Source organism: Bos taurus, chromosome 2 (genome assembly GCF_002263795.3).
Source record: "Bos taurus isolate L1 Dominette 01449 registration number 42190680 breed Hereford chromosome 2, ARS-UCD2.0, whole genome shotgun sequence".
In the NCBI taxonomy this organism is placed as follows: domain Eukaryota; kingdom Metazoa; phylum Chordata; class Mammalia; order Artiodactyla; family Bovidae; genus Bos; species Bos taurus.
This window is the reverse complement of record NC_037329.1, coordinates 34,219,697-34,245,449: the sequence shown is the minus strand read 5'-3', so window position 1 is coordinate 34,245,449 and position 25,753 is coordinate 34,219,697. Positions and strand designations below refer to the sequence as shown.

General features: G+C 36.5%; 1 protein-coding gene across 5 annotated transcripts in view; it reads right to left on the bottom strand.

The window, feature by feature from the left end:
* FAP (fibroblast activation protein alpha) overlaps positions 1–25,753 on the bottom strand; it is a 79,197-nt gene that overhangs the window by 25,940 nt on the left and 27,504 nt on the right. For all 5 annotated transcript variants that reach the window (XM_010801968.4, XM_010801969.4, XM_059892660.1 and 2 more), the window contains 10 exons: positions 25,147–25,219; positions 24,330–24,450; positions 23,255–23,409; positions 21,058–21,161; positions 19,127–19,262; positions 14,810–14,854; positions 8,265–8,369; positions 8,096–8,166; positions 5,436–5,489; positions 3,594–3,718 (listed from right to left, as the gene is read on the bottom strand). In XM_010801968.4, coding sequence (XP_010800270.1) covers positions 3,594–3,718; positions 5,436–5,489; positions 8,096–8,166; positions 8,265–8,369; positions 14,810–14,854; positions 19,127–19,262; positions 21,058–21,161; positions 23,255–23,409; positions 24,330–24,450; positions 25,147–25,219 — 989 coding nt within the window. The remainder of the gene's footprint in view (positions 1–3,593; positions 3,719–5,435; positions 5,490–8,095; positions 8,167–8,264; positions 8,370–14,809; positions 14,855–19,126; positions 19,263–21,057; positions 21,162–23,254; positions 23,410–24,329; positions 24,451–25,146; positions 25,220–25,753) is intronic.

Genomic DNA, 25,753 nt, shown 5'->3' with positions numbered 1-25,753 from the left:
TTTTTTTTGATCTTAATTCCCCAACCAGGGATCTAATTTTTTCTCTCCTGCAGTGCAGCGGAAGCATGGAGTCCCAGTCACTGGACTGCCAGGGAAGTCCAAAAATTGGTCATTTTAACAATATCTGTAAATATTAAAAAAAAAAACTATTACTTGAACTATAGAATAAATAATACCTAGAAATATGTTTGTAAAGTTATTAGAAACCCTGGATGTGAGTAGTTCCTTCTTCTGCCTTGCACCTGACATCTTTTGGCCTACAGAGAAGATGCTTTTGACTTGCTTCTCAGTGTGCTATAAGTGTTAAAAGTGGCAGGCCCCACGGGCGAAGCCAGAGGCTGTCTGGTTACACCCACATTTGTATGAGTAATTGTGATTCTGGGGTCTTAGTCCCATTTTCCAATTAACCTTTATAGGCAGTTAACCTTTCCAGTTAACCTTTATATTTTGATTTCCTGCCTGACTCCTCAATCTGACCTGAGAGCGAGGAGAAAGGATATCATTTATTAGGCTCCCTCAAAAACCAGCAATACTTACTGTGTGGAGTCTCAATTTTATAGAATTTAATTTCAGAGATTTTCATTTTGATTAGATTTTCTTCAACATTATTAAAATGTACAAATACACATTGTAATTTTTGTTAGCATGTAAGGTCATGTATGGATGTGAGAGTTGGACTGTGAAGAAGGCTGAGCACCGAAGAATTGATGCTTTTGAACTGTGTGTTGGAGAAGACTCTTGAGAGTCCCTTGGACTGCAAGGAGATCCAACCAGTTCATTCTAAAGGAGATCAGCCCTAGGTGTTCTTTGGAAGGAATGATGCTAAAGCTGAAACTCCAGTACTTTGGCCACCTCATGCAAAGAGTTGACTCATTGGAAAAGACTCTGGTGCTGGGAGGGATTGGGGGCAGGAGGAGAAGGGGACAACAGAGGATGAGATGGCTGGATGGCATCACTGACTCGATGGACGTGAGTCTGAGTGAACTCCAGGAGATGGCGATGGACAGGGAGGCCTGGTGTGCTGCGATTCATGGGGTCACAAGGAGTCAGACACGACTGAACGACTGAACTGAACTAAACTGAAGAAAATGAGACATGAATCTGAATTTCTAAACTTTAGTCAAACAGCACCCACCTTATGGGATGTTCATAGGTGTGCAGTTCCAGTAGGGATAACTAGCATATATCTTTTGTCCAAACTATGAGACAAACTAATGACCGACTGCCCTTGACACAAGTGGCCTGAAGGTGTGGCCCTAGTGGCAGAGTATTCTTTGCCCTGCTTTTGTTCCATTAGCATCATCAATATGATTTTACCTACTTCAGTCCTATTATCTGGGATTTACTCACCATCTCTCTCAGAGAGTTTGAAGTTACATAATGAAGCTTTACTCTTAGCCCTAAAGGGGAAGATTTCAAGGTTTTTCCTATGATGGTGCAGTGACTCATTTTACTGGAGCTTCAAAAACACCAGACGATGTGATGCTTCCCACACAGTATATTTTTTGCTAAATGGGAAATTACCATACTGCCGAGGAAGAGTGAGTGTGGAAAAGTCAGGCGATTCAAGTTCCAGAAAGGAGTCTTTCACCAACTTTTGATGAGAGATTAGTATTTGATTTCTTACTCTTCAGGGGGTACTTAGGCTCAAGAAGATCTTAGGAAGACACTAAGAAGTGGTATAGTGCTTTCAAAAAGCATTAAAGCACTGTACAAATGCAGAATACATAAACTATAAATGTGTTTGTATGAGTAGGGTCACTGATGTCTTTATCAGTAAATATATCAGCATAAAGGGCTTCCCTAGTGGCTCAGAAATAAAGAATCTCTCTGTCAATGCAGGAGATGCAGGTTTGATCCCTGGGTCGGGAAGATCCCCTGGAGAAGGAATTGGCAACCCACTCTAGTATTCTTGTCCAGGAAAACCCATGGACAGAGGAGCCTGGTGTTGCTGTAGTCCATGGGTTGCATAGAGACAGACACAACTTAGCAACTGAACAACAACAAATATCAGCATAAAAATGAGGCTTGGGGTGTGCTTTGCAAAAGGCAGCAATGTTTTGATCTCCCCTAGTTACCTAAGTTCGTTCCACAAACATTCTACGTCTATCATGCACTAACCATTCTTTTTTGGCCTTATGAATATAAAGATGAAAAGAAAGTTTATTCTGCCTCCAGGAGAGAAAATAGACAACCAGATGATTCAGGACAGTTATTTCAATGATACCCTGTGCCTGGCATGTAAGCTTCAATATATGCTGCACGAATACGTAGCTTGGGATGAAAAATGTTGCACATAAATTGAGAGGGACATTTAACGTATACCTTGAAATGCTGTAGCCACAATCAGCACATATGGTCATGAACAACAATCTTTTGACTTTACAGAGATGCCACAGACCAAACCTTTTGTGAAAGTGTTGTATTAAAGTGGTATCTTGTGCCATCTTGAAGGGAGCATTTGAATTAAAATGCTTACTCATTTTCACATAGTCAAAAGAGCTGGGGTGAGGGTCTGGGCCCAGGTGATTGGACTGAAGAAGTGGCATGTCAGGGTAACCTTTCTTTTGGCAAGTAAAGGGAACCTCAGGGTCCTCTACACTGAGCAGGGATTGAAATCAGTCAGAGATTCTGTTTATATTCTGAGCTGCCCACCTGAATATCAGCAGTTGACACCAGAAATAAGAAAGGCATTATGTTTTGTAATAACTCCCTTTTGTTTTCTGTCCACCCTGAACTCTCAGGGAAACTCAGGGATTAATAGCGGTGGGGGAAGGGGTGTCAGAACAAAGAATGGAGGGGTAGATACGTTTCAGATCAGTTTTCCAAAATCCCCATAATGACTAGCAAGGACCTAACATATCTCAATGATTTATTGGTTGCCTAACCCAGCTTTGCTATGCGTTCAAGATACAGATGAAAGGTTATGCATAAAATAAAATTATCTGGATAGAAATTATTTGTTAAATGGACATGTAACCTAAACAACCAAGAAACATCTGGTATATTTTATGGGCTTTTTTTTTTTTAATACTTGAATGAATTACTTTTCATGTTTCTCAAATTCAGAAAGGATATACTAGGTGACAAAAGCTTATTTTCCATACCCATGGAAGCTATAGTTCAAAGAATTGCTGGCCTCCAAGACAAACAGCTCAGATTTCTTTCCCTGGCTATAGGAGATTGTCATTTCTCCAAGCAAATGGGGCTGAAGTCCAGGAACCATTTTATCAGAGGATGCTTCTTTTTATGATATTGCTCTCACAATACAACGTCATGGTGCTGTGGTACATGGTGGGTATGAGGTTGGGATTTACAGCCAAGAAACTCTTGCTCCCATCTGGCTCTGATGCTTACCAGCAGTGTGGACCTTTTACAAAAGGTCTGTTTCCTCAACTGCAAAAAATGGAGATAATAATACCTTCCTAACCTCCTTACATTTTTTCCCGTAAGCATTAGATAAGATAAGGCAGATAAGGTCCTCACATATAACAGGTGCTCAATAACCTGTAGCTAAGGATTGATCAGATAATGGTGACAAGAACAAGGAAAGAGGCAGAGGAGGTAGAGCGTGTGTTAGGTCCGTTACCTACCATAGCAGACGAGTGCGTAGTACTTGGCATAGTCGCTGAAACTTGCTGTGTAATATTGGCACCTTTTTTTCCTTAGATGGCAAGTAATGCACTTCTTGCTTGGAGAATGGCTTCCAATGCTAATTCTGGAGGGAAATGAAAATAAAACTAAAAGCTGAAATTTTGAGATTGTATTTATCAAAATGTACTACTCTGTGCAAAATGACTGATTTACATATTAACATCAAGCTCACTATTTTTCTGTTGCCAACATCATTTAAAGTAAAGGGAGAATCACAGTATTTTGATTTATCTGATCTTCAATCCATCTTTGCCTGAATAGGCACAGACGTTGAGGGAGAAGCCCTCGGCGGTTTTCTGGCGGTGGGAGAAATATCTAGCACCTCAAATGGGAGCGAGGTAGTCACTTCTCATAGCTATCAATCTCTTACTTTACAAAGTGGTTGAGAATGCATAGTTCTTTCATGTCCCATGTACCATCTCTCTCCCATCTGCTCAAAGCAAGTCATGTTAAAATAAATCACACATTATAGGAATAAATACAATGGCTGGTATACAGTACTAACTTAATGAATGTGTATTACATGAATTTTCTCAATACCTCCTATAATGTGTGCTCCCATGGCAAAACAGACAATAAAGATTTGACAGTATCACCAAAAAGGGGATCTCTTGTCCTTATCATATATCTAGAAGGGGAGGAAAAAAGCCAAACAAACATGGTTCTCAGTAGATCTCATGCCTTTCATTTTATTTGGCAGGAAATCTGGGTTCATGGAAGCTCTTCTTGGAAATGCCCCCTCAAAATGGCCCTACACAAGCCAACCTGTACCTACCACTCTGGGGAAACTCTCTGAGTAGTTGGCTTTAACATACAACTCCCAGACCTTACCCCAAACCCTCAGAGTCTCATTTGGGGAGGACCAGGTGGTTTTATGCCAGGATGCAGCCAGAGGTGGAGTCCTGATGTGGCTGGTAAGTGTACCTGTGGCCACTGCAGTGTTCCTTCTACTGCTGCCCCGACTTGCCTTGAGCATGGTAGAGGGTGATCAGTCATTGCTATCCTCAGAGGGGGATTTTTCTCAACATATGAAAAGCTATGACCCAGAAGAGAACAGAGGAATGCAGCAGAAGGAAAAATTTATTTTCTCACTACAGTTAGTAGTAATCACATTTATATTTTGGTGTGATCTTGGAAAACATTAGGTAGGCAGTTAGCAATAAGGGGTCAAGTTCAGAATGCCCAGGTATAAATCCTGGCCCAGCAACATCACTGACTGCATAGAGTTGTTGTCGTGATTAAATGAAATTACATGTATCAAGCAGATAAAAATGTGCAAGGCCTATAGCAGACCACCAACCCATGGAAGCTATTGTTTTCACTTCCATATCCAGAAGGGACTATTCAGGGCACTATTCCAATCACCATATGAACAGAGATGAATTCCTTCTAATCATAATAGTCTCAAAGCAAGTCATGTTAAAAGAAATCACGCATTACAGGAATAAACACAATGCATGGTATACAGCAGTAACTTGATGAACGAGGGTTACATGAATTTTCTCAATTACCTCTAAATTTAGTTGAAATGTTTAATGCCATGTTTACATCAGCATTAAAATTCCTTAATTTTTCTTTTTGAAAACATTTGGTTAGCTAGTATGTTAGGGCATATATTTTTATAGTGATGTAGTATACACATTCTCTGAATATTTTAATTCATAAATTAATTTTATTACATTTCAGCTTTTTAAAAATATTTTATACATTCTGAGGACTCTGATAGATTTTTATTCAAATTTCAATATATAAAAATATTAGAATGAATTGACATAAGTTACCTATAGATATTTCTTCTTCCAGGGTAGCCTTCAAATTCATTGCTAGAATAAAACCTGAAAATACATTCAGAAGTTACCAGATAATTATTGATGGCTAAATGGTGATAGAATTGTTCAGTTTAGTTCAGTCTCTAAGTCGTGTCCAACTCTTTGCGACCCCATGAATCGTAGAACGCCAGGCCTCCCTGTCCATCACCAACTCCCGGAGTTCACTCAGACTCACATCCATCGAGTCAGTGATGCCGTCCAGCCATCTCATCCTCATATATAGTAAACAATATAGTCCAACTTTAATGGAATGAAGCAATTAATTGGCGCTTATGTACACAAACTGTTGCTGTTCATACTTCTGAATTTTATGTACTCTGACTTATACATATATAAAATATATTTACACAAATATATGTATAAATTATAGGCAAAATATTAAATTATGTTGAGTACTCTTTTTTGGTTAAGCTAGGATGTTTGATTAATATCACTTCTTTCCAATCCATAATTAACAGTTTACTGATTTCTTTGTGCTATACTATTTAATTTTTTCTATGATTTTTGAATGTTTTGAATTTAGTTTACAGAAGCACTGACAGTAGATCACTTTTTTATAAATCAGGAAACTCATCTACCCAAGGATACCACACAAAGGGGCATGCTAAATACCCAGAAGCAAAACAAGTCACAAGAGAGCATGCTTGTTACTTAAGTATCTCGGTCCCAGTTCTAACCTGTCTTAACAAAGTGGGAAATCCAATTTAATGGGCATGATTTTCTCCTCTGTGAGTTCATCTGAATATAACAAAATAACTGACATTTAATTTTTAGAAAGAGCACAATAAAATGTTAAAAGTTTTAGGTTTGGTTTCTTATTTTTAATTCTCAGAACTTTTCATTCACCCAAGTACTTGTATATCCTCACTGAAACAACAACCTTGTTATTCCCAGTAAAAGGCACCAGTGTGCACGGTCATTGTGTCTGAATCTTTGGGCCCCATGGACTGTAGCTGCCAGGCTCTCTGTCCATGGGATTTTCTAGGTGAGAACTCGGAAGTGGGTTGCCATTTCCTCTTCCAGGGGATTTTCCAGCCCATGGATAGAACTTGTGTCTTCTGCGTTGGCAGGTGGATTCTTTACCACTGAGTCACCTGGGAAAACCCCCAGTAAAAGGAAAAGGCAACAGGATACACCTGATTCCTACTATTAACTTTACCTTCTAAACCAGCATCCTCCTAAATGTCTTACTGACTTCATAGGACTCCAAACATCACTATACTCGCTTTTCCCACATCATCTCAAACTACCTGTGAATAAACTACTCAGATTTTTCCAAACTGCCTCCTATAGTTTTTTTGTTATGTCAAAGGTTTCTCAATTGTCTTTGTCTCTAACACTTAGAACAGAGTCCACATTCCCTCTTTCCCTTCCCTTTTCCCTCACAGCCACTGACTTACCTTTTCAGCCTCTGTCTCTCTTCACTGTCTGTCTGCCCTTCCTCTCATTCATTTAACTATTTTGTGCCAGGCACTATCCCATGTTCCAAAGATTTAAAAAAATGGAGACATAGTTTTCTCTCAGCGTCTGCATTTCATTGCCACTATTCTAGTTCAGGCTTCAGTCCCCTCAGGCCTAGATTATGACCATACCAGGGTCTTCTTCTGCCTTCAGTTTTCCCCAACCTCCTAAATATATTATTCCTGAAATCTCCCATTAGGTTTTATCTTGTCACTCATCTTACACGGGCAGTTTTAATGGCTGCTCCATGTAATGGCTAAACTCCTTTGCTGACAGTTCAAAGAATTCCATGGATTGGCAACAGGTTTCTAAACAAATTTTATCCAGTGAAGCTGGACTAATCTTCCTCTTTTGCTCTTAGAATTCAAGCTAATGGCAGGGAAGTTACAAGAGAGTGCCCTAGATTTGGACTTTATTAGAAATAAAGGGGAAAAAAAACTACACATTCTTGATTAGAAATGTTTGATCAAAAATGCTTATTTTAAGATGGTCTATTTAGCCATCTATTTAAGATGGACTGAAAAGGAAAGACCTAGAAGAAAGAAGCCCCATGTTGAGGTTAATAATAAGAATCTTAGATTTAATATATTTTAGGTTTAAATCCTAGTTCTACCACTAACTATGTAGCCTTGCCCAAGTTAATTAAATTTCCAAGTATCAGCTTTCTCATCTGTAAAACTGGGATTATCATTTCTACTTTATATTATGTGGTACACAGCAATCACTTAATCAATAATAGCTATTACAGATAATAATCTCAAATGTATACAACAATGAATCACTGCAAGAATGTTTCTTATCAAGGGGCTGCCCTCATGGACTTCTGAATCTAGCTTATTGCTTCAAGTGCTAGAGGGAAAATTTGTCTTTAGGACCAGTTACTATTTTAAAACTTTTATACTTTTAATGTAATTATATACCAACTATCAGAAGAGAAATTACCACCTACTAAATGTTCTTTCCAAAAAAGGAAATTGTGTTGACTAATTATTAAAGAATGTGTAATTCAATGAAACCACAGCTGTCGGAACTACACTTTAGAATAAGTAACAAAAATGCTCTTAACTGAAAGCAGTGATGCTGTAGATTTCATCCATCCATCAGTGCCAATTAAAACCTGAATGGTGCATCAAGCTTCATGCAATACTTACAGTGAATCCTGTGTTACTCTGAATATATTTATGGCCTCCCACTTGCCACTTGTAATTTGAATAGCATTTTCCTATAAAAAGACAAACATTATGTTGTGTGAAGCTGAGCGTTATTTGAGCAACCTCAAGTGAATGATCTTTCAGGAGATAAATCTTGGAAGGAACATACCACAGTGTCTCTGATATAGTGAATATGTTTGTAGCCATCCTTGTCACTAAATATTTTGTAGTATGAAATGGTATCATGGCTGAACACTGGTGTTGAAACAAAGAACTGAAAGAAATGAACAGAGGTTATGTTCAGGAAACAAACCAAACTAAAATGATTGATTTTTTAAAAGCCATGTGTAGTTACAAGTATCGGAACCACAAAGTCTTGCCTCCCCTTCCTTCCCACACTCACACCCTAGATTCCTTCCTTTCAAATGGACAGCTTTTCTCGTGCTTCTAACAGGCACTTATACATTCCAACTGCTGCTTAATTGCTACTACATATCCTTGGGTTTATATTGCTTAGTTTGAATTTCTGTATTCTGAGGTTATGTGGTTTGACATAGTTAAAAAAAATTCACAAATGAATGTTGATGTTTAACTAAGTCAAACTTCAAAATGTTATATTTGACCAAAATGTGACTTTTCTGAATGCTGATAGCCTCTTTTAATTCTTGATTTGTTTGATATCAAGCACCTAATACTGATGATGCAATAAAGACATTTTAAATATTAAAATATCACAAACTGCTAGTCACAGCTTTTAATGGCAGAAAGGGACTTCTGGACTTGAGAGAAAAATGTAACCAATAACAAGACAATGAAAGGTGTACTCCTTGAGCTTAGGGAACAGACCAAACCTCACTGTTCACCTCTGACCTCTTCCCAGGGCCCATGCTCACCACCTGTAGGGAATTGCTGAAGAACCTAAGGAGTTTCTGCCACAGGTCTAGTGTGTCCTGAACAGAGCAAGCTACAACTCAGCATCCTGAAAGGTACAGATAATTAAAGTCCTGTAAATGTCCTGACATCAGATTTTAGCTAGTAGTTTCTCCCATTAGAAAAAGAGACTCATTGTACATTTGCTGGTTTCCATTTTTATCCTGGTCATTGGGTGGAGGAAGGACGGTAGCATGGTGAAGGGGCTCCATAAGGAAAGATCTATTCTACATCATACAGAGTAGATATTCCCGCAAGTTATTCCAAACTAGATTTCTTAGCAAGAGTGCTTCCACATGACAGTGTTAAAACATTCAGACCCTTCACAATTGTCCAAGCAACAACAATCAAAAGACTACCAGTAGTTTCAGCTACAAACACCTAATTTGCTGACACTCATCTTGCCGGGACACACTTTACAGCAAAGGGAAGTAGTTGTAAGTATTTTTAATGATGATCCTGTGTGTAATCTGACATAATGTTTTTTAATAAAAGTCATGATTATGATTGAATGATATTAAAATGTAACTTTTTGATGTGGTATCTCTGGGGTCTAACTGCTGCTCCTGCTGCTGCTAAGTCGCTTCAGTTGTGTCCGACTCTGTTCGACCCCATAGACAGCAGCCCACCAGGCTCCCCCGTCCCTGGGATTCTCCAGGCAAGAACACTGGAGTGGGTGCCATTTCCTTCTCCAATGCATGAAAGGGAAAAGTGAAAGTGAAGTCGCTCAGTCGTGTCCGACTCTTAGCGACCCCATGCACTGCAGCCTACCAGGCTCCTCCGTCCATGGGATTTTCCAGGCAAGAGTACTGGAGTGGGGTGCCATTGCCTTCTCCAGGGGTCTAACTAGTGTCCCCCAAATTCTTTTCCACCTAACCCAGAAGATAACTGCTATGGATTGAATGTTTCTGTTCCCCCAAATTCATATATTGAAACTCAACCCCTATTAAGATGGTATTTGGTATCAAGACGTGGGGGCCTTGGGAAGTAATTAGGATTCGATGAGGTCATAAGGGTACAGCTCTCACGAATGGGATTAGCCCATTTCCAAGAATTACCGGAGCGTGTCCTCCCCCTGCTCTGCTCTCCGCCATGGAGGATACAACAAGAAGTTGACAGAAGAGAGCTCTCACCAGAACCTGACGATGCTGGCATCCTCACCTCAGACTTCCAGCCTCTGGAACTGTGAGAAATGATTTTCTGTTGTTTATAAGCCACTCAGTGTAGGATACATTGTTATAACAGCTCAGAGTAGGATAATGACCTATTTGAAAATAGCATTTTCAAGGTGTAATCAAGGTTAAGAACTGAGATGTGATCATAGTGGATCCAAGTTGGCCCTAGAGCCAATGATTGGTGTCCTCATCAGAAGAGATGAGGGTCAAAGAGACCCAGGGGAGTAGGTCATGTGACGATGAAAGCAGGGGTTGGAGCTGGTGGAGCTCCAGCCAAGAAAGGCCAAGGATTGCCAGGAGACCAGAAGCTGGAAGAAGTGAGAAAGGATTCTTCCCTGGAGACATCTAAGTATGGCCCCATCAACCCCTTGACTTTGGACTTCTAGCCTCCAGAATGATGAAAGAATGAATTTTTGTTGTTTTAAGCCAAGTTTGTGGTAATTTTTTTACAGATACACTAGGAAACTAATATGGTGTCCTTATCTCTTTGGCATAAAATTGATGTTTTTAATAAAATAAAAAATGGAATAATGAGAAACTTCTGTCTCCTTACATGAGACACTAATCATAACACCAGTTCTGGCAGGATTCTGGGTATTGACTCATTGAAATTGAAAGCCATGAGGCCCCTGAATAGGAAATTCTGATTTGCAATTTTGTGGAAGGAATTTCATTAGTAGTGGTCTGAAAAATCATTCTTTCATTTTAGAACGAGGCTTCACCCTCTTAGCCAAGTGATTCCTTATTACTGAATACTTTACAGTGTCTCCCTCTCCCCATCAAGATGAAAGATGAAAATTGGCTCCACATTTTCTCAACCACTGTAATGGAACTGGGGTCACAAATACTATAAGGTACCTTAGTGAAAAAAGTACTCACTTTACATCTGCAGAGAGTTAAGGAACTCTAAAAACGGCTTAGTTCCAGATTAAAATAGAAAACTTCATTTTCATTGAAAACAGAAAGTAAGAGGGCAGAACATTATGTTTCAAGATAGTGGAATCAGGCAAACAGGAAGAGTATTTTTGTTAGGCAAAGACTGTTATCTTCTCTCCTTTAATTGCACACATCCAAGACAGATGCTTTAGATGAACAGGTAACTTGGGTGAGGTAAAGAGAGTGTAAAATATTTCCGCATTCACACTGCCAGAGTGAGATCCATAATGCATCCTGAGTTAAGTGCTCCGGCAGCAAGTCACGCCTGGGCCCTAGATAACCACATGTCACTAGGTGGTCCTCAGTTTAACAAGACATCCTCACAGCTCCCTTTATCATGCTTAGATGTACTGATAAACTCCTCATCTCTACTTACAAAGTCATTGAAAATTTTTTCTTGGAAGGTAAGATGATGTAACACCAGTTAATTTTTTGCCACAGATGGTAAATAACCTGCTTATGGAAGGCTGATGCCTAAACTGAGCCCACATTTAGTCAAAGGCACAGACTTTCAGGCATCAAGTAGAGCATCCATTTATCTAAGCCATAGGATTTCACCAACAACTCAAATGTGATGCGGTGTATGGCTTAATTATTTTTAAATGATTTAAATGTGGCTTTGCATTCTAAGCATTATGTGTTTAGTATTTGTTCTTCACATTTTAGTGATTAAATACTATTAATAGAGTCTTTGATTAAATCTTCCTTTTTTGTCTGCTCTCCACAGGACAAAAAAAAAAAATTTTTTTAAGTGAATTTGTTGTTATTTTTCTGATAAAATACCAAAGAAGAAATTAGAGCATTTCCCCCAAATTAAGACACAATATCTCATGCGGAAGAAAAGGAAGTGACTTTAAGAACTTCCTTAAAGTTCTCAAGGAAGTATTTGCTAGTTCTCTACCTGAATTAATAGGTTAACTGTCATTTAGTCTCTTTTCTAGTTCATAGGTGATCTCTGAAGGCCTTTTTCATTTTAAACCTCTTTGACAAATACTAAAGGAAAAACTGGTCTAAAATTGCTCTTTAAATTTATATTAATATGACTAGCCTATACACTTTATCTAAAACCCTCATAAATATTATTTGAACAGATGTCTGAAAAACAAATATTTCTGGGTTATTTCTGGGTAATTTTATTAAGCCACTGGTTTGATTATGGGTCAAAGGAAGCTATGCAGCACATTATGACATATGAGTTATGACTATACAAAGTCATGACTCCAAAAAGCTTGTCAGGACTTATAAAATCTAATGAATGGCCCCCTTGAAAATAGCTGCCTTGGGGAAGTGTGAACTTACTCTTGAAAACTCACTTCAAAAAATTTTCCACAATTCTTCTAATATTCAGAAAGTTAATGACTATTGGATACATTTGGAGAAATTGAGATTAGTACACAGGAAAACTAATTTTTTCCATTAGAATTCTAAAACTGTAGATACTATAATGATCTAGTGTAAAATCATATTTTGCAGATGCATATTTCATTTATTCACTAGATTTATTTTGGCATGATTTTTGATTTAATGTAGAGACCTCATTCTCCCTCAAAGGGCATGTATGTGCTTCCACTGAGGGTATTTAAACAATGTTCTAAAACTTTAGAAGTCAATTCATTCATTCATTCAGCTATTGTTTGCTGGGATTACAAGACTTATGCTATACAGACTATAAAAATTTACAAGATAAAATTGTTCTCAACCTGCTTATAAACAGATTTCAAAAGATGTGTTTTAAAGCATTTCAGAGTGTTCTGAATGGTGCCAGTATTTTCAGAATAAATGTGTATGGATTCCTAAGATCATGTCTTTGATAAGATTGCTGGTATCATGGTTTGTCTATTTGTAAAATCACATCATTCATATTACTTTATAGAAACTCTAGCTATATCATTATCATGGAGAACATAACTAAAGATATTTTCAAGTATTCTTTCCTCTCTCAGTCTTTATAGGAAATCTCTATAATGACAGTGAACTCATAAATTAAAATTTTCTCTTTTCTCAAGTTTTCAAATGCTGATCTAGGAATTACCTTTCTGGAAGGCAAGCTTCTGGTTGACCTAGAATCCAAAAAATTTAGAAAATCCTGTTCTTTCACTGACTTCTTCTCTTTTTTCCTGTTACTTATACAATGTTAAAGAGTGAAATAAAATAGGATTTTCTTTTTCTTTTTTTTTCTGAATTACACACTTATCCTTGTTACCTTGTTAGGTGGTACTAGTGGTAAAGATGATGCCTGCCAATGCAGAAGACATAAGAGATGCTGATTTTATGAGCATGCTGAGGAGGGCAGGGCAACCCACTCCAGTATTCTTGCCTGGAAAATTCCATGGGCAGAGGAGCCTGATGGGCTACAGTCCATAGGGTTGGACATAACTGAAGTGACTTAGCCTGCACCCATGTACATTTACCTGCATAAAAAAATAAAGTAATAACTATTCTCTAGTTAGGGGCTTCCCTGGTGGCACAGACAGTAAGAATTTGCCTGCAATATGGGAGACTGGGGTTCAATCCCTGGGTCAGGAGGATCCCCTGGAGAAGGAAATGACCATCCACTCCAGTATTCTTGCCTGGAGAAGACCATGGACAGAGGAACCTGGTGGGCTACAGTCCATGGGGATGCAAAGAGTTGGATAAGACTGAGCGACTAACACAACTAAATTCTCCAAATGAATAAAACTGAAGTATCTTTAACTGAAGATAGAAAGTAAATATATGTAAGCTAAAATTGCTGGATCTAGGAAAGTATACAAAAAATAATTTTCAATACCTGAAGATGTTTACTTCACTCTCCATCTTAATTTAAATTTTTATAAGACTTATCATCTCAGAATTTACTTCTGAATTCTTTATTGTCCCTTGTCTTGGGTTAATGTGTTAAACTATATAAGAGTTTCTTTTTTCTTTGCATGTGTCCAAATCTCAGAAGTAGTCTTTCTTTTTTTTACCCAAATGTTAGTTGAATTCAATGCCATATTTGTGATAAATGGTAGCATCCTTACAATATTCATTTATTATTTGTCTTATTTTGTGTTCTTCGTATAAGATATAAGATACAATTGATGTTTTCCTAAAACACGATTTAGTTTTACACAAAAATCCTTAAAAATCACTGAATAAATCTATCCAAAATAATCCAGATATATATGATTACAAACTGTAACAAAACACACACTTCCCTAACTGATACCACTTTACTTAAAAACTAGAATAAATATGGGTATGTATGAAATTAATCTACTCACTTATTTATATAAAATATAATGAGAGGTAGGGTTGTCTCTAAACCAAGGATACCAAATGTAATTATTTTCCCTGGATTCAAATGGCTAAAAGTTATCAAGATTATTTTAAGTAAATCAGGGGTTGTGTTCCCTTTTGAAAAATGATATTTATTACATTTTTAAAGAAGCAATACTAATTATAGATATCAGAGAGTTGGTTGAAAAAGTTAAGAAATGAACATGAGGTATATGATTCATTCTCAATAGAATTCTAGATATATAGACATTAAAATTGTCTGGCACAAAATTGCTGAAGGGATCACTACCTTTGTGTTTTTTACCTTGTTATTTTTCTATAAAATCAAGTAGTGCCAGTTTGCATACATTTCAAATAGTCCTTTAATAGCTGAGAATTTAATTAAAAGATAAGGAAAAGATAGCAATCATACTCCACCAGCCCATCCAGTTCTGCTTTCTTCTATATGCTCCTGGGTCTAAGAGGCAAAAAAAAAAAAAAAAAAAAAGATCAAATGAAACATAGTATTAAGAGGACAGTTTTTTACTCTGGACAGTTGAACAAGTTAAGCTGGCTGGTCAGAGTGTACTACTGTTAGTCAACCAACTATACACTTGAGTTGAAGATGACTAGATTCAAAATCGTATGCAACATCACTATTGCGTACATAAGGATGATCTGAGGGCTGTGTCTTATTGCAAATAATTCATAATTCTGGTTAAATTTTCCACAAGTCAGTGACTGGAATTATAACAACATCCATGGAGACCTACCACAAACCAAACCGTTGTCATTTAGGTAAAAAGGCATTTCCCAGTGGAATTTAGGTTAATTTTTTTTTCTTTCCTCAATCTTATAAAGTATCTAGAAATCTTAAAGTTTGCACTGAATCTTATTTTTGGTATATACTTGACTGCAGCCATGAAATTAAAAGACGCTTACTTCTTGGAAGGAAAGTTATGACCAACCTAGATAGCATATTCAAAAGCAGAGACATTACTTTGCCAACAAAGGTCCGTCTAGTCAAGGCTATGGTTTTTCCAGTGGTCATGTATGGATGTGAGAGTTGGACTGTGAAGAAGGCTGAGCGCCGAAGAATTGATGCTTTTGAACTGTGGTGTTGGAGAAGACTTTTGAGAGTCCCTTGGACTGCAAGGAGATCCAACCAGTCCATTCTGAAGGAGAACGGCCCTGGGATTTCTTTGGAAGGAATGATGCTAAAGCTGAAAGTCCAGTACTTTGGCCACCTCACGCAAAGAGTTGACTCATTGGAAAAGACTCTGATGCTGGGAGGGATTGGGAGCAGGAGGAGAAGGGGACGACAGAGGATGAGATGGCTGGATGGCATCACTGACTCGATGGACGTGAGTCTCAGTGAACTCTGGGTGTTGGTGATGGACAGGGAGGCCTGGCGTGCTGCGATTCATGGGGTCGCAAAGAGTTGGACACGACTGAGTGACTGAACTGAACTGAACTGAGGATAGTACAACAAATTTATTGAACAAATACTTAACAAGCCTAAAAATGAATAGAATTTTATAAACAGTTAAATGAAAAGTATTCTAGATGGAATAAATAGCATAGAGATGAGGCTAGCTTAGAAAACCACAGGTGGCTCAGTATGGCTGAGTGAGGGCTGACCGTGGGAAAGAATTAGAAGATAAGGGAGAATGTAGGGGCATCAGCAAAATCTTGGAGAAAATTTTATGCCACAATTAGGAAATTTGGATTTCTCCGGTGGATAATAAATCCTTTGAAAGTTTTCAAAATCACAATTTGAAAAATATAATTGTGAACATGATAAGAGAATAGATGAGAAGTGGGTAACATAGTGGGAGGCTTCCCTGGTGGCTCAGCAGTAAAAAATCTGCCTGCAATACAGGAGATGTAGATTTGATCTCTGGGTTAGTAAGATGCCCTGGAGAAAGAAATGGCAACCCGCTCCAGTATTCTTGCCTGGAGAATCCCATGGACAGATGAGTTTACATCTGTCAGACAGATGTAAGACAGATGGCGGGTTACAGTCTTTGGGGGTCACAAAAAAAGTCAGCCACGACTTAGTGACTAAACAACGACGTTGTAATGTTTGGAAAAAAGATGCTGAAGACCCAAATCTGGGTAGTGGTAGTGAGGGTGGAGTAGAGCAGATGTAGCCAGAGATACATAAAAGTTCAAATCCTCAGAATGAATTTGTGGGTCAAGTGGTAATTGAAACTTTCTTGCATTAGATAAAAATCACCTAGGAGAGTAACAGAGTGTTGGAATAGAGACTTAAGATAATTAGCAATCATTTACTTCCTGGTTTTCCTAGAACTTCAGGTAGGCTACATTTCCCAGGCCCCCATCCACTTAGATGTGGTCATGTGTAAGTTCTAACCCATAGCTTTTGAGCAAAAGTAACTCATGCTACTTCTATGTCTAACCTACAAAACCCTTTCATACATATCCTCCATTCTTTTTTCACTCCCTAGCTGGATGTTGATGACCAGCTTTGAATAACCTTGGAATATCCTTAGAAGTTACTGGATGAAGACAGAAATGTTATCAACCTGGGTTCCTGAATGACTCTGTGGAGCAGAGCACTCATTTCCTCACCCACTTACCTGGACTCACTATTAGATGGTTACATGAATGTGCAAACCTATTGTATTAACCTGCTGAACTTTTGGAGGGGTTAAATGCATTAACTTGGAGAATAATAAGATTTCTAGAAAAGTCAGAAGAGGAAGAGCTAGAAAGAAACAGTAAAGTAGAAAGAGAAACATGAGAGAGTGTATTGTCATAAAAAGCAAAAGAATAATAAAATTTGAAAGCATAGTTTGGATTTTCTCTTATAGGGATAGGCCAGTGTTTCAGAAAAAATAAGATAAGACTTAATAGAGTGAAGTGTTTTATTCATTTCTAGCTATTAAGATAAAATTAATTTTAATTCTCTTGCAGAGAATAATATGATGAAGGATGTTCCTCCCTCAAACTACAAATTTATTAATACAGTTATATTACAAGTAATTATTGCCAGTTTCCTTTGCTTATTTTGGGTATGACTCCCAACATGAATAAAGTGTTGCCAAGTCTCTTAACCTTAAATGTTGTTTGTTTTCAAAACTAAACACACACACACACATCAGTCATAAGTATGGTTACTGGAAAATTCAACTCTATTGTTCTTAAATCTAAAAAATATGTTCCATGTGTTTACCAGACTATTTCGAAACTGCAGTTGTTTTGAAATTTTAAGGTTATTCAAACCTGGTATTCTAAACTTAATCATTGATTTTGGCCATAAAACTAAAGTTTATATTCCAGGGAATTCCACATCTCATTGAATGAGCATCTTATACGTTCTGTCAGTTTGGATTAAGTTGTCTCAGATTTGATAAATTAGAAATTCAAATTCCAAAGCAATTATAGTTTTAAATGCTTAGTTTTAAGAGCTAAAAATTTTATCTAAATGACCAATCTTATAAACTAATATAATTAAATCAATAATTCCTAGTATTGAGATTCAATGAAGATATTAACAATATATTCATCCAGTTGTTTCTATTTACCTAGAAAAATTAAATTTATTCTATCTTTTCTTTTTGCCTATGACACTGCATTAATGCCAAAAATCTTCCTGCTTTGTATATCAAAACATAAATAAGATAAAAATAAGCTTCTAGCATATTCCATCAAAATTAGTCAAGCTTCTTACAGACACAGTAGTGATTTAAAAATATTTTTAGCCTGAGTAATGTTGACTATTATAGTCCTGATATATTTCCAAACAGATTCATATGACTTTTTTCTTGCAAAACATAATGTCCTAATTTCTAGATGGAATTTAGTGTTTTACTTTGATTGCTCTGTGCTTTTTTTCTTACTTTATAAAATAGGTTTATTCTATATTTGGTTTAATGAAACATTTCTTCATAATTAGATGTCTCATGAAATGTACCCATCAAATTTCCTATTTAAAGAAAACATTTTGTGTTTCTTAGTCTCTAATATGAGTACTTAAGAACAGGCCTATTTTGAAGCTTTCCGATTGGAGAAGTAGCTTTCTGACTCATTAATTCAACAGATTATGTTTGGATTTGAGCAATAAAAACAATTAAAACTCAACAATAAATCTGTGCCTAGTTTTTTTCTCCCTAAAATTAGCACAGTATTGAGTATTCTGCAAAGATAACAGGATAGCAGGATAATTAAAGCTGTTTCATATCATTCTCAGTTACCTACTTTTGATTTTCAAATAGAAGTGTTTGGCTTTCCTTTGATAATATTTGTTTACTTTGGAATTCTTATTTTTCAATTTTGACATTGAATAGAACGTTTGCATTTGCAAATGCAAACATCACCATTTGCATTTTTCTCTAATTCTTTTGAATAGAACACATCTACTTCTTTAATGGACCCATCTTTTATTTTTATCATCATTATTTTGCTTTTTTGGACTGACAATTTTATAATCTTAAAAGGATGGACTTCCATCCTAATTCAAAACCAGATACCTGATTTTCCCAGTATGGCATTGTCATTTAATCTTTTTCTCTAGTCAGTTTCAATGCACAGTCATTCAAGAAAACAAAAAGTATCTTACTGGTTTAATAAAAATAACGAACCTTCAAATAGTGTTTTTTGCAAAGCAATCAGGAGTTGAATGCAGTAATTCTGCTTTATAATACAAAATATTAGCTATAGATAAGTCCCCACTCTTGTACTTTTATCTTCAGAAATATACCTCTGTGGTTTTAATGCAACATACCTTTGGACAGTTCCATGTCTGCCAGTCTTCCCTGAAATCACATGTAGACAACACTGAAACATTTTGGATTCTTTTTAGCCACTGCAAACATATTCGATCATCAGTAACCCATGTGAGCCAACTGAAATAATAATCACTGCAAACAAATCAAAACAGAAAGTCACAACTATAAATCAATATCACATTCAAATAATTTCTTAATTTGTGTTTTCTAAAGGACATATTTTATTATTCTGAAACACTTAAGCCACAGGTAAGGAAGGCAAAATATTCTTTTAAACATTAAAAATTTAAATACACCTGCTAAGTTTTAGAGAACATATAAGAGTTCACTGATCTAATAGAATGATTTTATAATTGAATTTTCTCCCCAGTTGGGATTTTAATATCTTAGGAAAAAAATTAATACACAAGGCCAAAGTTATTGGCCAACTTATAGGACAAAAGCATTAAATTGCCTATTTTTCCATAGCTGAACTCAAGTTTTCACTTTTTAACTAATTAACAGAGAGCTAAGTGGATAAAAGACCACCTTTATTTCCAGGCAGGTTTGTGTTGGAAGCTGTTTTAGCTACAGGTCAGGGGTTGAAATTTGGGTTAGTATAATAATCAGAGATAGTGTATGCGAAGTAACTCAAACAGTGCTTGGCACAAAGTGGATGTTGGTGAAAGGAAGCAATGATTACTTGGCTCTGAGGGTGAATGTAACAACAATGTAAATAAACCACAAAATGTTGGACCTTGTTGTAAAAGGAATCACAGAGCTACAAGGGATCTCTGGTTCAGAGTCTGGCTTTATCTCCTACTAGTTATACTACCTTGACTAACATATCTGTGCCTCTGTTTCTATATAATATGGGAATAATAACATTACCAGTATGAAAGGTTGCTGTAAAGATTTACTAAGAATGCTTAAAGTGCTTACAAACTATACATACAACATAGTGAGTGCTCAAAAAATGTTAGATATTATTACATAGTTAGTATATTACGGATGCACAAATGATGCTTTCTTTTGTTCCACTTGCCTCTGGAGGAGAATGATGCATAAAAAAATCAGATATATTTAGTCCAGTTTTCATCAACCAGATTAGGGTGGGGAATAATGGATAATTGAAAAAAAAAAAAAGAATGATTATCCGAGAGTGGATTCACCTTGGCAAAATCCGGCAGAGGCCTCTGATGAGGTGTTTTTTTCCTATTAATCAATCATCTGGCCCTGGCTGACCTACCTGCTGAGGCAGGAGAAGAGGAGTCAAGCCTTGTTCTGAGAGAATATAGGAAGGAGTAAGGATGCCAGCCAGACAGGGCTTATGGACCCCTCCCCGTTTTCCATGTCAACCAGAATGACCAGGATCAATTAGACAAGATCTCAATGGGTACCATGCTGGTACCTTTCACAGAAATGAAAATGCTTCTGTCCAGGTCTGCCTGCAGTTCATCCACAAACAGATAATGCTACAACCAGGACACTTCAAATAGACTGCATCCTAGTGAAAAACACTAATATTTGGAGGGGGTTGGCTTATCTTCTCCTGTTTGAGGTGCACATATAATAAGCATGATCCACAAACACTGGGAAAAAGTAGGCCAGACTTGAAGGAAGCCAAGCTGAGAGCATGCATAAATTTTACTATCTCCTTGTTTGTCCCTAGCTTACACTCACATATCCAAGGGAAGCAGCACTTAGACTGAGTACTCTGGTCATCTTTATATGTATGTCAAGGGTTAGTATGTTCACATCAGTTTAGAAAACTTATTTGTGAATTTTAATTTTGCTATGTGTTTAGCTTGGCATGCTAATTTATTTATTTATTTTTGTTGTACAATAGTCATTGCAAACTTGCTAGAAAAGAAATGTAAACCCTGATGAAGAAATTTCAGTGCTAAAATTCAGTTTAAAAGGTGGGGAGCATCAGAGATAAATATACCTTGAGGCTATCATTGCTGGTACTGGCACTTCTCTGGGACCTATATGCTCAGGGTAAGTGGCATCAATGATAAAGATCCGAACAACAGGATTCTTAGCTCCAGCCTGTAAAGAAAGTGGAGATAGATAAACTCACAAAATTCTAATTATCACCAACATTTTAAAGACACTTTTGGAATTTAGGCGTATTTTTATAAGCTAGTAATTGTTAGGTATATTACTGTTGAAAACATTCTAATTATAACGTTTACAAATTTCATTGCAGTGTAATTACAAATATTGTGCAGCCAGAGTGAAAATACATACTCTTAGTGATTAATGGGAGCTTTAATTCATAAGGAAAACTATTAGGGATTTAAAAATGCAGTTCCATAATCGATACTCTCTTTTCTGACTTTTAAGACAGATAGTTCACACTATTATTATTGTTATTAGGATAATTGTAATAATTTCTCCATGTGCCAAGGGGAGTGCAGAGGGAGCTTGATTTGGGGAAGGGAGTGTAAAGAATAAATAATGAAAGATACTTTTTGCTTTTACTCTGTAATTTGATCTAGGACAATTACCAAACAGTCTAGTAGCTGCTTAAATTATTACTGCTTTCAATGCCCCCAGATTAGGAAAATTCCACCCCAAAATAAAATGTCATGTGGTTTACACTGTTCTTGCTTTGTGCTTTTTGCCTTAGCATATGCCCTAGGTTTACATGGCAGTGTAGTTCATGTTCACATATCTTCTTAGAGTTCTGTTATTTTATCACAGAAAAAGAGATCCTTAAAATTGTCAAATAATTTAAATCCACAAAAATTAGGCATATAGGCTATATATATAGTTGCCTCACTTCTCAGTCCAGTGTCAGATGTTCAGTAGCTTCAGCTTCAAAGAAACAGGAGAATTTGGGTCCTGACTTCTCTGTCAGTGTGAGTTGCTCTGACGTCTGGGTTTCTTCATCTCTTCCTGCTCCATACAACCTTCTAAAGATCCAAGTTCTTTTCCATCTTTTGGGTTCCAAGGATCATACCTCTCACTTCCAAATACCTCCAGCTTTCAGATTTAATACACAGCCTTTGAAGGATCTTCTACCTAAACAGACACCCTCCCCCATACTCATTTCCTTTTCTCATATGATTTTTAATATAAATTTTAGACTATCTGGAATTTCTATTTCTCTCACTATGGCCACTTTGACTTGCTTCAGAATCCACTTGTGTCTATGCATGTCCTTCCCATCTTTGTCAATATAGGGACCTCTATAACAGGGTTCCCTTTGGCAAGGAAAAACAATAGTGACTTAAGAACAAATTACCTTCTAAAATCACTTCTACTTCTCATGCCAGAGGAGAATTTGTGATTTGATCTTTCAGATTTCCTTTCTAAATTAACTCAGACTACGACATTTCTCCACTGTGACATGGCCATTCTGGTGGAATTTATTTTCATGAGGCCTCTTATTTTCAGGAGGCCTCTCTTGAGAGGTGGGACTGCATGTGAAGTACATAAGCTAAGAATTTTAGAATGTTTATGTAAGAAACATTGGCTCACAGCATGCCTAATTCCCTCAAAGAAGAACCTAGGCTTATAAACTTAAACTACCATGCTGCTGCTGCTAAGTCACTTCAGTCGTGTCCAACTCTGTGCGACCCCATAGACGGCAGCCCACCAGGTTCCCCCGTCCCTCGGATCCTCCAGACAAGAACACTGGAGCGGGTTGCCATTTCCTTCTCCAATGCATGAAAGGGAAAAGGGAAAGTGAAGTCGCTATAAATGTCCAGAAAAGACCATAACTCCTACTTGCTTTGACCTGACAGGAACATCACATTCAACGTCTTAATTTCCCATTCTAGTTTGCATTTAGATCAGAATTCAGAAGGAATTGCAAAACAGAACTTTACCCTGAATTTGGAGCATGAAGTAAGAAAAAAATTAAAATTAAGTTAAGCTTGTTTTTCCTCCATGATCTAGACCATATGTTTTTCAAAGACTGCAATGGATTTTGCAAAGACTACTTCATCCAGCACAACCAGATGTCCAAAGCAACAGATGTCCACATAAATAATAGAGCACAGTACAATGTTTGCCTTACAATGCACAAGGATAAGAAGCTCTCCAAACTTGTTGATCCCACCTCTATTCACGGTATTGGTTGCTCATTTTGACAGCAGGGAAACGGAAGCATCTGCTAAAAGTATTCCACATACCTTTGGGTATGGAATATTTATTGTTCTAGGATATTGTTCATCACCATAATAGGAATAGGCAATAACTGGTATCTCTGTGTCATTAAATTCTGCATACGCCAAAAATTTTCCATTAGGAGACCACCAGAGAGCATATTTTGTAGCAAGCATTTCCTCTGAAAAATAAATACTAGCATATTATTATTAGTTACTAAGATGGCTTACTCAAAATAATTGTAAATACTTCAAAATACATTGTATATAGCCATTTATTAACTGAAATAATTTAATAATGTGGATGTGATATATATCATGCTTTGGTTATCAAAAGATGAATAATCTGGGTATAGAGGAATAGTGTAACCTTATACCCTATATCAAACATCAATTAGTGTACTAGGGAATTGACATTAATCAGGAATGTATTTTTTAAAATAAAATCTCAACAATAATTAATTTTCCCATTGGGGGGAGCTTCTTTATAGTCATCTAAAGTAGCCAAGACAAGGAAAACCATACTTATACTACAGAGCAACATAAATTTGAAAGTTAACTTTCTGTTCTAGGAATATTAAAAAAAAACCAGTTAATTTAGTTTATATATATATATATATATATATATCTTTTTTTTTTTTTTTTTAATAAAGGCAAGGACTAGAAGACCTTTTAAAGTCCAGTTAAGTCCTGGATCCTACATGAACTAAGAAAGAGGACAAAATTCATGACAGCATTGAGAACTAAGAAAATTTTCCTGCACAATAATATAGACAGCTCTTTAGTTTTGGATAAAAGGTTTATTTTGCAAGAAAAAATAAACCTGAGAAAAATATACTCACACTGCTTCTAAGGACCATATACTTCTTAGAATATAAATTATTACTACTGCTTTATAATGCTCATGAAAATAAATTCCACCAGTCTGATAACAAGATTTCGTTCTTTCAGAATATGCACGTCCTGTTCATAACCTGATAACAGCTTTCAGAAATGCCACCCTCATCACAGTAACATACCACTCATCTAAATGTTACTAAATGCGTGTGATTATTTTCAATTAAAAGCCTAACCGCAGCAGAAGAAAAAGAATACGATGTACCTTCGTAAACCCAGTCTGGGATTCCATTAAATATTTTATTTTCTTTTCCATTATATGTTATTTGAAAAGGTGGGTCTTCTGGTCTTTGTTTCAGATAGATATTGTTTTGATAGACATATGCCTAGAAGTGGTGGTAAGTTAGTTAATAAGGAGAAATTTCATAAGAAACACAATAAAGTTTGCATATTTGTGTTAATTATTCACCTAATACTTTTAAAAAGAGTGATAATCCAGATATGAAAAGACTTGCAACTAAGATACCATTTTAACAGGTCAAAAAATACCAACCAACTCACATTAACATTATGATTTTTAACATATAAAAGTTATGATTTTAAAGTCTATATATTAAATAAAGAATAATGTCTGCTATTATATTAGTTGCTTTTATTAAGTAAATAAATAATTGTGTATATTAACAGAAAGTCAAATAAATCTCTGAATATTAATAGCTAGCCAGATCTAATCTTTATTTAGAGTCCTTAAATAAGAGCTTGGACAAAATTTCATGTTGTCTGAAGCTAGTCTGGGAAACTTGTGAAAACCATATTTTTCCTGAGCTTTCTGGCACAACGCATTCTGGCTGGGTATGAGGATAAAGTTTTTGACTGCGATATTTAAAGAAGTCTATCCATGAGCTTGAGATTTTGCGGAATTCTCAGATGGGTTTCAATTTATCTAAACTCTTCCCATTTTTAACCACTTAAAATAGTCATAAATGTATTTTTTTTCAGGCAGGGAAATTTAACAAAGGCCAAAATCAAATGGCTCCTCTTTTATTTAAATGATTAAACACTTCTATAATTTAAACACTTACTAATTTACTCCCAACAGGCGACCAGCATAAATACTGAATTGGACGAGGAAGCTCATTTCTTCTTATAAACTCCCTGGAAGAAAAGAAAGAAAGAAAAAAAACAAATAAATGAATTTTGCTGTTCAGTGCAAATAATAGGTATAAAAAGAAAAAATTTAAAAAAATAAAAATAATGCATCATCATCTATGCTTCTGCAAACCTATAGAAAGAATGTGATATAACATGAGACAGAAGACATGGGGCAGTAGTTGCAGTTCTTAACTAGTTCACAGGTCATTTAATGTCTCTGGATCTCAGTTTTCTGACCTTTTATACTGAGGTGAATGGATTAAATGTTTATAGACTAAGTGGAAATACCTCTAGAAATTATCTAATTGAATCTCCCTAGTCTTGTGAAAATAAACTTAAGATTAGAGAAATGATAGGACTTTTAAAAAATAACATTGCTAGTTCTTGGCAGACCCCTCATTAAACTCAAGTCTCTTAACCCTCAGAACTGTAAAATTTGTACACACCAGGCTGAAATGGTCGCTGAAGAGACTTCCAGCTCTGAAATTCTATAATTGTGCTAAAGTTTAATATGTACTCTTCCACATTTTCATTCAC